Here is a 13,153-nt window from a genome sequence, read left to right on the forward strand (position 1 = left end):
GTGGGATGTTCAGACGGGCCTTCAGGGAGTAGTGGTCCGACCATGGTACTGCCATAGCAGTAATCCGGTCCACTGTAATCCCCGCAGCGAAGATCAGATCGAGCGTGTGCCCGGCCTGGTGCGTGGGGACCGATACACACTGGGAGAGCCCCAGTGCCTCCATGGATGACACTAGGTCCGTAGCCCGGCCGGAGGTCGCGTCATCAGCGTGGACGTTGAAATCACCCAAGACCAAAAGCCTTGGGTGCTCCAACGCCCAGCCAGACACGGCCTCGAGCAGGGACGGCAGGCCACTGGCCGGTGCGTTAGGCGGTCGGTACACTAGCCAGATAGCCAAGTTCTCCTCAGTCTCCAGCACCAGGCCGACACACTCCAAGCCCACGATCTCCGGCGAGGGGAGGGCCCTACACCACGCCACAAAAAGGTGGCGATGGAAGGGTTCTCTCCTGACAGCACCTATGAGCATAGATAAAGACAAAACAAAAGCGGGGGGGGGGGAAGGAAGGGAAGGGAAGGGGAGGGGAGGGAGGGGAGGGGGGCTCGGTCTTCGCCCTCTCTCACAGGGCTACACCACGCCACAAAGCAGTAAGGGGGGGAACTCCTTCAGACTTTGCCGTCTCTCACAGGGCCGCTCCACCAGTCTTTGCCCTCTCTTACGGGCCACTCCGCTGATCTTCGCCCTCTCTCACAGGGCCACTCCCCCACAGCAGAACTGTGGGCCTTGCTTCGTCTCCCGAGGGCTCTTCATTCGCCCATGGGAAGGCTTTTCTAGAAACTGTTTCTACAATGTTTTAGACAATCCTGAGAGATCCATGAAATTGTTGATGATGAATCAGTTGAAATGAAATAGAGACACACCATATGTATACATCATTGTTCAGAAGACTTGTGTCGAAACGGCAGAACATTCCAGAGAGCACCATCTTCACTTGTATTTGATATGTTGTGCAAATATTGTACACTTTTTTGTATGAAATCTTTTTGATTAATATTTCAAATTTATTAGCGCAAACTCCTGCACAGTTTTTTTGTTACTACTTCGACCTTGTTATAGCATTACAGCCCTAAAACAACCTGTGTTAGGAGGTTCTTGGAATCCCCAGCTTTTATTAAGAAGTACAGTGTTTAGCCCCCATTGCTGGGAGATATGCCTTCCCCCTTATATCACCCTCAACAAAAAGGGCTAGAGAGTTTTTAAAGGACCACTTGAAAATCAGAGGCTCTGATAGAATGTTATGCTATAATATAATAGCCTAATTTATCTTACAGGTTTATTATAAGGATAAAGTGGAGGAGAGGAGAACAACGCAAACTGCTCTGGATAGAAAGGCAAGGTGTAAATGAAGTAAATAAATAAATATATCAATGGTCAATTTAAAAGAAAAACAAGAAAAAGCCCCCCCCCCAAGCAGCATGGGACTACTGGCGGGGGACTGGGGCAGGGGAAACCTACTACGTGGAAGTCCCATTGCTGCTGTGTCGTATCAGCAGCTGTAACTAGAAGGGAATACAGGATATGCAGGAGCAGTGTAGTCTCCATATTTTGAAAGAGCAGAACTCACTGAAGAATATTATGCAGCCCTGTCCTCAAACACCTTTTTCTAGTCACATCTGTAGCAGCAGTCAGTCTGTAACCAAAGACCAATTTGTACTGGAGAACCACATGCAGGTAGCTTGCCACGTGGATTGCCAACTCCTGGTTGGAAATTCCTAGAGATCTGGGGGTGGAGCACGGGGAAGGGAAGAGACCTCAGAGGGAGGCATATAATGCCATAGAGCAGAAGTGTCAAACTCATTTGTTACAAGGGCCGGAGCTGACATAAATGTCACTTTGCCAAGCTGGGCCATGTGTGCTGTAAAACGTAATGCCAGGTACTGGAGATATAAACTAGATAAAAGACAGCTGCTGGTAAGCTCCGAGTTGTTGTATCCTCATTGCAAGGCCCCATGGGCTGGGAGGGGGGTTCAAAGGAAGACCCATATGGGTGCCCTGGAGAGCCAGTGGTGCAGCACTGGGCAGACGCTCCCATGCTGCTTAACTGCTGCAGACGAGGTTGTTCCACTATGCTGAAGCCACAATCGGAGTGGCTCCGCCCACTCCCCCACCCAAGCAGTTTCCTGTTCCCTCCCTTGTACTAGTTGCTCACAGGCCACATAAAAGCCCTGGATGGGCCAGTTCCGGCCCCTGGGCCTTATGTTTGACACCCTTGCCATAGAGTCTACCCTCCAAAGCAGCTATTTTCTCTGAGGAACTGATCTCTGTAGTCTGGAGATCAGCTACAATTCCAGGAGATCTCCAAGCCCCACCTGGGGATTGACAACCCTAAAATGCCAAATAAGAAGATTAATATGGGTTTCATTCAATGCACCTGAAACCCATTAAGCTAGGGTTGCCATCCCGCTGGTGGGGTCAGGGGTTCCCCCGATTTTAGGAGCCCCAATCTGCTGCAGCCCAGCTGGCTGGCAGGGGAAGCTCCACCCCCGAGAAGCCCCCCCTGCTGCCGTGATGATGTCACCCAGGAATGGCGTCAGCACGTTTCCTACATCGGGGGCAACACTCTAGTTTTAGGGCAAAAACCCCCATAGAGTTTTGCCCAAAACCTAGAGTGTCGCCCCCCAATATCAGAAATGTGATTATGTCACTTTAACGAGGAACCAGGAGGCCCCCCGCCAGCAGCCAGGTAGGACCTGGCAACCCTACATTAAACTGTGTTCTACTGAGTCAGGCCTTTGGTCTACCAAGGTCTACTCTGACTGGCAGCAGCTCTCCAGGGTCTCTGGCAGAGAGATATTTCACACAACCCACTACCTGATCCTTTTATGTGGAAATGCTGGGGACTGTACTTGGCACCTTCTGCATGCAAAGCCGAAACTCTGCCACTGAGCCACAGCCCCTCCTGACTGGCTAGATGCGTTTCCTGATATGCATGGGGATGTGCATGCCACGGCTTCCGGCTCACGCCTTGCTGGCCTAGGACCACCCACAGATGGTGTGACATGGAGTCTGGCATGTCAGTAGAACTGGAATTAAACTATCCATTTCAAAACAGAAGTACTGACAGGCATGTTCTTTCCCCAGAGAGTCTGAATATAGGCTTTTCACCACACGATAGCTCACCGACTCGACTCCATGAATCAGAGCCTTCTCGGAGGTAAAAAGCACTGTAACAATAAGGTGGGAGATCTATCATAGGTTTAGAAAATGAAAGGCAATTATGGGCTTACCTGTTGTGACCCCATGAACAACTCCCTCCTTGGTCTTGGAACCTGTTTGTGTTGTGGGTTTTTAAAAAAAGAGAGAGAGAGGAAAATCAATCATCAGTCGAGCTCAATAAACTATTTCTTAGTACACAAAAGCACAGAACTGGTGAATAATAGCAATTCATCCTCCTTCCTACCCCCAAACGGCAGCAAGTTCCAGAGGCAACATTTTATAAGGTCAGTTTCTTTGTGAGGATAGAACAGCGCAGTCTTCTGGGGCCTTTCATACTAAAGTGTTTATTTACTGAAGTACCGATTGAGTCAAAGATAGCCAGGCACACTTGCTGGTTTCTAAAACAGGCCCAGTCCCCCTAAGCAACCACAGCTCCCTCCACAAGATTACTTTTTTGGGGGGTGGGAGAGATTATAATTTGTTTGCTGGTCAACTACAAATTGAAAACCTGTTTCCATTAGCTCCCCCCCCTCCCCCGCAAGAGAGACATGGCCTGCATTCCTAGCTGGCTCTCATCCCATTCAGCCATTCAAAGTTTTCTACTCTTGTCCGCAGCAAGCCCATACAAGTGTATCCACAGAAGAGGCATATATACACATAAGGACTTGCCATACTTATCCATCTCCATGTGCATACACCTGGCAGTGGAACCAGCAGGCATATCAGCATGTTCCCTCTAAAATGTTTTGAATGATCACACAGGGATTTTAATTGATCAAGAGTATGCATTGCTAGTGGTCAACCCCCAAACTGAACCCTGAAGAATGGCAACGCGTATTCGAGACAAATTTATCAATCTTCTGTTGTTTACCATCTTTTAAATCGGCTATATCAGAAGAAGAGCGGCGGCGTTTTCGGTTCGGCATTAAGCCAAATTACTCCCAAAGCTTTAAACAATGCTGCTCAAGTGAACTGCTTCCTGTCGGTGATACACAATTATAGCCTTGCAGCATAGAGAAATCTGAGGGGCGATTATATAAAACTGATAAGTAGAATAAAATGAAAATAAAAGTCCACCTACAGAGAGGAGCTACCAGCACTCTTCTCACAACGCCATCTTGAACCGCTAGCAACAGGCACTAGTTTTTAACAAGGCATCCCCAAAAGGCAAAAATGTGGACAATAACTCGTCAGGGGCAGAGACCAGAAAACACTAATGCTTCCTGATAAGGAGTGACAGCTGGGGCGTGTATTAATTGGTGCAAGTGCCGTCAAGATGCAGCTGATTTATGGGGGGCCCATTGGGCTTTCAAGGCAAGAGATGTTCAGAGGTGGTTGTTCCATTGCCTGCCTCTGCATTGAAACCCTTGACTTCCTTGGTGCCCTCCCACCCAAAAACTAACCAGGGCCAACCCTGCTTAGCTTCAGAGATCTGACAAGACTGGGCTCAACTGGGTTATCCAGGTCAGGACACATATTAATTAGGGATTGTGTATTTACATATCTATCTAAAAAATCCAGGTGAAAACCTAAATGCTGTAAAAGTCTCCAGTTTGCCTCTTTAAGGGCTTAGTTTCTCCTGCATCCTTTATATTATAGCAGCAAACACACCAAAACTGAAAGCAGTCTGTCTTTTGTTCAACCACACTGCTGCTTTACTGCTGTAAAGCCGTTCAAAAAGCACTCTACTGGTAAATGCAGCAAGATTCAGTAGGCTATAAAGGACATTTGATTTAATCCACTCTTTTAACTGGGTCTACTAAAGGTATGTCAGAACAGGTGCTCAAAGATGGGCACATAATGAAAACCAGCAAGCGAAAGGGCCTGGGGTCAGTCCCTGGCATCTCCAGTTGGAAGGACCTTGGCTAGCAGAACTGGAGGAAACCATTTCCTGAAACAAAAGAAAGTAGTCAGATTAAAGAGTACTAGCTTAGTCAGACCTAAGATCTACCTAAGCACAAGACCCCTTCATATTTGTGCTCCTTTCTGAGTTGGTTTGGAGCGTTCAAGTTTTTTTAGTTAGTTAAAAGCAGTGGAGCTGGTACGCTGTTATTTTTTCCTGCTAATGCTGGGGAAATATAAAATATTTGAATCAGGTGTGCATATCTATAAAGGAATTAGAATTTAAGGCTGGCATTTGTAGTGTCAGAGTTAAAAAGAGGGAATGGAAACATCACATGGCCCTTCCTTTTTATTGAAAATTTAACATCAGATACCAAGACAAACCAGTGACAATAAACTGTCATAAATATGTGAGGTCATAGTAAATAATCAAGTTGTTGTTCAGTCACACAGTCGAGTCCGACTCTTTGTGACCCCATGGACCAGATCACGCCAGGCCTTCCTGTCTTCTGCCGTCCTCTGAAGTTTGCTCAATTTCATGTTCGTTGCATCTGTGACACTGTCTAACCATCTCATCCTTTGCCATCCCCATCTTCTTTGACCTTCAATTCTTTCCCAGCATCAGGGTCTTCTCCAGTGAGTGCTCCCTTCTCATTTGGTGGCCAAAGTATTTGAGCTTCAGTTTCATTATCTGGCCTTCCAGGGAACAGTCAGGGTTGATTTCTTTTAGGATTGACTGATTTGATCTTCTTGCAGTCTAAGAAACTCTCAAGAAACTCTCAAGAGTCTTCTCCAGCACCATAGTTCAAAAGAATCTATTCTTCGGCACTCGGCCTTCCTTATAGTCCAACTCTCGCAGCCATGCATGACTACTGGGAATACCATTGCTTTGACCATGCGGACTTTTGCTGGCAGGGTGATGTCTTTACTTTTTATCATGCTGTTTAGGTTCGCCATCGCTTTCCTCCCAAGGAGCAGGCGTCTTTTAATTTCATGGCTGCTGTCACAGTCTGCGGTGATCTGGGATCCCAGGAACATGAAGTCTGTCACTACTTCCCCTTCTATTTGCCAAGGAGTGATGGGGCCGGATGCCATGATCTTATTTTTTTTGATGTTGAGCTTCAAGCCCACTTTAGCGCTCTCCTCTTTTACCCTGAGCAAGAGGCTCTTTAGATCCTCTTCACTTTTTGCCATTAGAGTGGTATCGTCTGAATATCTAAGGTTGTTGATCTTTTAATTAATTTAGTAAAACATCTATAACACAGTTCTGATCAAAATGGTCTTTGTTTTGAGCAATAAAACTTAAAACAGGGTACCAAAAATTATAATAATCAAGAGAGGCAGAGTAAGGGTCTTTATTTGAGGTTTGTATCAGTATCTTTTCCATATGCTCCTGTACCAAGTCTTACTATGCATTGGGTGTTAGCCGCATGAAACACCCAAGTCCGCACACCTCCAAGGCAACTTGCAGAAAAGTGTGTGCAACAAAATAATAGCCTCTTCCCAGGGCTAATGTGTTGGCTCTTTCAGCCTTCGACAATGAAACTGTCGCTACTGTATCTGAACACACTTGAAAATTCCTAGTTACCAGGGTGGAGAAATCAAAATGGATTATTATGGGGGGGGGGGCAGGCTGCCCTGCCTTTGTCATGTCAGATGACTTCATCCTCCTCACAGAGCCATACAGTAGGGCCTGCTAAAGATGCCCGTTCTTCTGCTGGAGACAATTGGCTCTCTGCCCGCCAATTACGAAAATGGCCAACAATCACAGCACAGAGCAGAGGAAGCGCTGTATTTCTTCTTCAGAGCCAGGCTTTGATTTTTGAGTGGGGGAAGAAGAAATGAGGTATTGCAAAGACAAAAATATAACCCATGCCTGTAAAACAAGAAAAGCTAAATGCTTCAGCGTGACCTGGAAGGGAGACTGTATCTCACACTTCACCAGGAATACTCTCTATTTTCTGGTCCTGCTCTCTGGTAAAATCCCTAGGCTGAATCCAGCCAACTTGTTTGCTCAATTTCAGCCAATTCCCCTCTCATTACATTTGTTCATGGAAGTCTCAGAATCTTTCTGGGTGATGAATTGAGACTGTTAGATCCAACCTTTTGATTTTATGTCTAGAATGCTTTGAAAAGAATATTAGCGAGAACGGCTAGTCATTTTCCAGGGTGTGGCACCTTCTTTCCTAGGGTCTCTAGAAGATACGTTTCTTATCGGCATGCCAGTGGCAGATGTCACATGCATTTGCATGCACCAAAAGCCAGGTACGGTGTACACACTACTATCTTACACCCCACAGCTGCTGAGGTATATTTAAACCAAATTAAAAGAATGTGCCATCAAGACACAATCAAGTCATGGTGACCCCCCCCCCCATCCACAGGGCATTCCAGGCAAGAGATGTTCAGAAGTGGTTTGCCATTGCCTGCCTCTGTGTAGTGAGCCTGGACTTCCTTTTCAGTCTCTGATCATGGCCAACCCTGCTTAGCTCCCAACCTCTGATGAGCCCAGGCGAAGGCCACTATTTTGAACTTTTTTGCCATCAAGTCACAGCAGACTCACAATGCATCCCATAGGGTTTTTCAAGACAAGAGAGGTTCAGAGGTAGTTTTACCATTGCCTGCCTCCACGTCACAATCCTAGTATTCCTTGGAGGTCTCCCATCCAAATACTAGCCAGAGTTGATCCTGCTTAACTTCTGAGCTGTGATGAGATCAGGTTAGCCTGGGCATTTTGAGCTATAGGACAATGATATTTCTTAGTATTTCTTTAACAGCACACATGGCTGAGTTTGTCTTCAAAAAACTGTGGAAAGCAGGCCATGGCAGTTTAAATAAAGAGTGTAATTGTTGGATGGGCTTGGGAAATTACCCTTGCTATATGTACATTTTCATCAGTGAAATGCTGACACATACTCCTCTGCTTTAGAGATAGTGAAAATTATATAATACCTTTGGATGGTGTCATGTGTTATGAAGAGTGCCTACCTTTTTTTTTCCAGCTGTCAAGTCACAGCTGACTTAAGCAACCCCATAGGGTTTCCAAGACAAGAGACAAACAGAGGTGGTTGGCCATTGCCTGCCTCTGCAAAGCAACTCCGGACTTCCTTGGTGGCCTCCCACCCAATGTTCCCTCTAAGCTGTGGAGTCTTGTGAACAAAAATTCTACTTTGTGAGCTACTGGCATTAAAGTTGTGAGCGAGTGATCTGGCTCCTGCATAAATTAGTTGGCTCTGGGGCCATCCTTCCTGAGCTAAGACAAAAATGTGTGAGCCAGAGGCTACAAAACTGTGAGCTAGCTCACACTAACTCAGCTCAGAGGGAACACTACTCCCATCCAAATACTGCCCATGGCCAACCTTGCTTAGTTTCTGAAATCTGACGAGATCAGGCTAACCTGGGCTACCCAGGTCAGCCTGGAACTAATATTTGCAACACTAACTATTCAGTCCCAACTGCAACAAGACATTATATGAAGCAGGGGTGGACTGGAATGCTGGAACAGGTCTGGAGCAAGCTGAGCCGACTGACCCCTGGCTGTGCCTCCGAGACTGGCTTGGACCCAAGCAGCAGCAATTATCTCCATTGGCAAGTCTACAGCCCTTGTCATTGTTGCTATAGCCCGAGTGTGCAACAAACAGCTCCTGCAGTGCTGCCAGCCCCATTGCAGCCAATAGGCTCTGTTTGTTCTAAAACCCCTAGTGGACCTCCATGAACTTTCCCAGTAAGTTCAACGGCCAGTTTGCCCCCACTAATGAAGGACTTTTACAAAACCATGTAAGAATCTCCTGCCTAGACACGGCTGGCTCGTTCTCTGGCTGAAGGGTATCAGAAATGGTTCAGGGCGCCCAAGTCTCTCATCCTCACAGAGGATGAGAAATTCCCCTACAAGGATTTCATACCTGGAACACTGATGGCCTCCCCGGTCCAGGTATATATAAAAAATAAACAGTCGGTTTTCATAAACCTGGCATGCTCAGTCCACCAAACTGTGCGCTTGCTCATATTCAGTTTCTAGGGATCAAAATGATTCTGAGTACACTTCTGCCTGTCTCAGGGATTTTTTTACTGAATTTTGGAGAAACAGCGTAGAACGGGATCTCACACCAGCCATAGTTAATAATCACTGCATCTCACAGTAACTAGAGTGGTCCATGACAATCTCAAAAGCATCAAATCCAGACAAAAGTACACTTTTCTTCCCGCTTGGGGGATTCCCTAGGTATGCAGAAAAATAGGACTTGTTAATCGTAAGGAAAAACCATGAGCTGAGGACAGAAGATGCTTCTGAGAGTCTGTTAAAGGGGTGAAAAGCAGAGGGACACAAGGAGAATTGGCCTGATCCAGACCAACGTTCCCTCTAAGCTGTGGAGTCTTGTGAACAAAAATTCTACTTTGTGAGCTACTGGCATTAAGGTTGTGAGCAAGTGATCTGGCTACTGCATAAATTAGTTGACTCTGGGGCCATCCTTCCTGGGCTAAGACAGAAATGTGTGAGCCAGAGGCTAAAAAACTGTGAGCTAGCTCACACTAACTCAGCTTAGAGGGAACACTGATCCAGACCTTAAAGACTCCTGGAGGGAGGGGGATATCTAAACTGCCCCCTTTGCTCCTTTGCAATTTCTTGTAGGACCCCTGCCTTGAGAAGCTGATTTTTGAAAAGCTCTACATATCAGTATCTATAGGACAACTGTTACATTGTTGTTGTTGTTGTTGTTCAGTCGCACAGTCGAATCTGACTCTTCGCGACCCCACTTCCAAAGCAATCCCATTGGAGTCTTCAGCTTTGCAAAGAACCCTGGGAGGTTTTGGGGGTGGGTGCATCTGATAAGGGATAGGAAGGGAGTAATTAACTGCCTGTTGCTTCCCTCAAAATTCCCCTCTCCAGCTGCATTTACTACTTCAGGTTTCCAGAACCATGATTGTGAAGAAAACACAGGTCTGGGACATGGGTATGAGCACCCTCCCATCACACTGGCTTCCTCACTAATTCTAGATTCTAGGGAGCTTTGACTCTTGAAAGCTTCTACCCTGGAAACCTTGTTGGCCTCTAACATGCTACTGGGCTCAAATCTTGTTCTTCTACTGCAGAGCAGCATGGCTGCCTACCTGAAAACTCACTATTTCTAGTGTAATGACAATGGATGTGGTATGCTCATGCCAGTCTCATGGGTGGTGAGAAATGGGTACCCCTCAAGAGAGGAGGAGGAAGAAGAGGAGGAGTTGTTGGTTTTATACCCCACTCATTCATTATTGGAAGGAGTCTTGAAGAGGCTTACAATTGCCTTCCCTTCCTCTCCAGACAACAGGTATCTTGTGAGGTAGGTGGAGCTGAGAGGACTCTGAGAGAGCTGTGACTGACCCAAGGTCACCCAGCTGGCTGCATGTAGAGAAGTGGGGAATCAACCCTGGTCCTCCAGATTAGAGTCCACCTCTCTTAACCACTACACCACAGCTGGCTCTCTGGAGCAGTAGCTGGCCCTGTAACTCAGGTATAGCACAAATACGATAGCAGGCTTGTGAAGAAAATTCACCACCACCCTAAATTTTCTACAGGATCATTCTGCAAAGGTTAACAGTAGCAATACAATACAGGGTGATCTTTTCATCTCACATGTTACCTGAAATCGCTCAATATTGAGGTCTATGGTTGTTTGCCTAGCATGCAGAGAGGACAATGACAGGGTGGGAAAGATGATTGTGAGTGGCCTCACCCTTCTGATATTCCCCAGTGGTGTGAGACTGATGAAGCCTATTTCGGTTGTGAGCACATGAGAAGGAGCCAACGAATGACTTCAACATATCAAAATTCAGCCCCACACAATTCCCGCCTCCTGAAACTTTGGCATTAACAATGTGATGGACATTTACAGACCAGTGCTATACTGCACATCACGGAGGGAAAAATCTGCAAATAAATTCTGCCGTGGCATTAACAATGTGATGGACATTTACAGGCCAGTGCTATACAAAACTCTGCCCTTTTTTCTTTCAAAGACTTGCAATGAACTGGAATAATGACAACTAAAATTAACAGAAGAACAAAAACCAGCAAAAACCAAATACAAATGAATGTTAGAGAATTAATCAAAGGAAAGGAAGAGGCTGTCGTAGACCTGAAAGTCAATGGGATGATTAATATGTTTTAAAATTACACCCATGCTCTGCACAGCACTCTGTTGGACTGATTCTAATATCAACACTTTCAAGGTCTTGTATGGAAGAGCCTGTAGAGTAGCAGAATCAATGTAGGTGGAATGAAATAAAACAGAAAAGGTCTTCCTTTTCAGAAAAGAGTCTTGTTTTTAAATTTAAACCCCACTTTCCTTCTTGATGGGGTCCCAAAACACCTTACATTTTCATCTCCTCAATTTTCTCCTCACAGCAACAACCATGTGAGGGAGGCCAGACGAAGACTGACTAGCCCAGGGTCACCAATGCAGAGTGGGGATTCAAACTTTGATCTCCCGGATCCTAGCCCAACACCTGAACTACTATAGCATTTAGAGATTATGCTTCCCTCTTATATTGACTTCCATCCTCCCTACACATAAGCTTGCTTTCTCAGAGCGAAGGGCAGCTGCAGGAGGCATTTATAACATTGTGGGGGAAAGGGTTGAGCTCTCTTTGCTGATCCCACAATCCTGATTCAGTGTAGGGTGCTCTTCCCTCTGATGTACCTAAATTTAAAGAGACAGAAGATTGGACAACAAATGTCCAGCATTGAGCTGTGCTCTTACATGGGCCTCCCAGTGTTTAAGGGACTGGTCAGGTCCACAGCTGCCTAGCGCCAATAATAATGTGGTATGTCCTCAAACTGCTTACTGGGCCCATGAATCTTCTTTCCTGGCCCAACAAAATCTCTGCAGAGGAAATGAGCAAACATCAGAGATGTCCTCCAAATAGGGCTGCCAAGCCGCGGTGGGGGATCCGCATATCTTCACAGGATCCCTGCCGCGGGGGACAGCGATACGCGTTGCACCACCGTTGCCAGGATGTGACGCTACGCATCGCTCTGGCAATGGGGCTGTTTGGAGTATTGGCTTGGCAGCCCTACCTCCCAAAAAAAATCACCAATGAAATCATACAGCACACAACTTTTTGCTAGGAAAGGGTAGGGAGGAAAGAGGGGCAAATACACTTTTTGAGAGCAACAGAGTGTGTATGTGTGTGCTGTGCCATCAAGTTGTTTCCGGGTGACCCTGTGAATTAATGACCTCTAGAATGTCCTACCACTAACAGCCTTGCAAAAGTCTTGCAAACCAAAAGCCATGGTCTCCTTTATCGAGTCAACCCATCTCATGTCAGGTCTTCCTCTCTTCCTACTTCTTTCCATTAAATCCATTCTTTCCATTATCTAACACCACACTAATTGAAGCTCAAACAGAATGCATTCAACAAGTTAGGAAAGGCATTGCCACGTCTAAAAGGAGGCCTGTGTGGTCAACAACACAAGTCAAGGAAGCTATAAAAACTAAAGAGGCTTCTTTTAAAAAGTGGAAGGTCTGTCCCGATGAATTGGACAGGAGGGACCACAGGCTCTGGCAGAAATGTAAGTCAATAATTAGGCATGCAAAAAGAGATTTTGAGGAGCGGGTTGCTAAATGCATTAAGTGTCAAACCCAATGTGCTGCAGCAGTGAAAAAGACAAACTCTATGTTAGGGATTATTAGGAAAGGGATTAAGAATAAAAGAGACAATATAAAACAGTCAATATTTTAATTCCCCTGTATAGATCTATGGTGTGTCCTCATTTGGAATATTGTGTACAGTTTGGGTCACTGTATCTCCAAAAGGACACTGCAGAGCTGGAAAAAGTACAGAGGAGGGCAACCAAGATGATTAGGGGGTTGGAGCACACCAGTTTGGTGTAGTGGTTAAGTGCGCTGACTCTAATCTGGGAGAACCAGGTTTGATTCCCCACTCCTCCATTGGCAGCTGCGGGATGACCCGGGGCAAGCCATAGTTCTGTCAGAGCTGTTCTTGAAAAAAGCAGTTCTCTCAGAGTTCTCTCAGGCCTGCCTACCTCACAGATGTCTCTTGTGGGGAGGAGAAGGGAAAGGAGTTTGTAAACTGCTCTGAGACTCTGAGTGAAGGGCAGTGTATAAATCCAATCTCCTCCTCCTCCTCTTCTTCTTCCCTATGAGGAAAGGCTGA

General features: G+C 46.2%; 1 protein-coding gene across 1 annotated transcript in view; it reads right to left on the reverse strand.

Annotated features, from left to right (window-relative positions):
- SNCA (synuclein alpha) overlaps positions 1 to 13,153 on the reverse strand; it is a gene marked incomplete at its 3' end in the record, with an annotated part of 93,081 nt that overhangs the window by 63,896 nt on the left and 16,032 nt on the right. Inside the window, exon 3 of the mRNA XM_015422576.1 lies at positions 3,226 to 3,267. Coding sequence (XP_015278062.1) covers positions 3,226 to 3,267 — 42 coding nt within the window. The remainder of the gene's footprint in view (positions 1 to 3,225; positions 3,268 to 13,153) is intronic.

Source organism: Gekko japonicus, unplaced genomic scaffold, assembly GCF_001447785.1.
Source record: "Gekko japonicus isolate JY-2015 unplaced genomic scaffold, Gekko_japonicus_V1.1 scaffold1528, whole genome shotgun sequence".
Lineage (NCBI taxonomy): Eukaryota > Metazoa > Chordata > Lepidosauria > Squamata > Gekkonidae > Gekko > Gekko japonicus.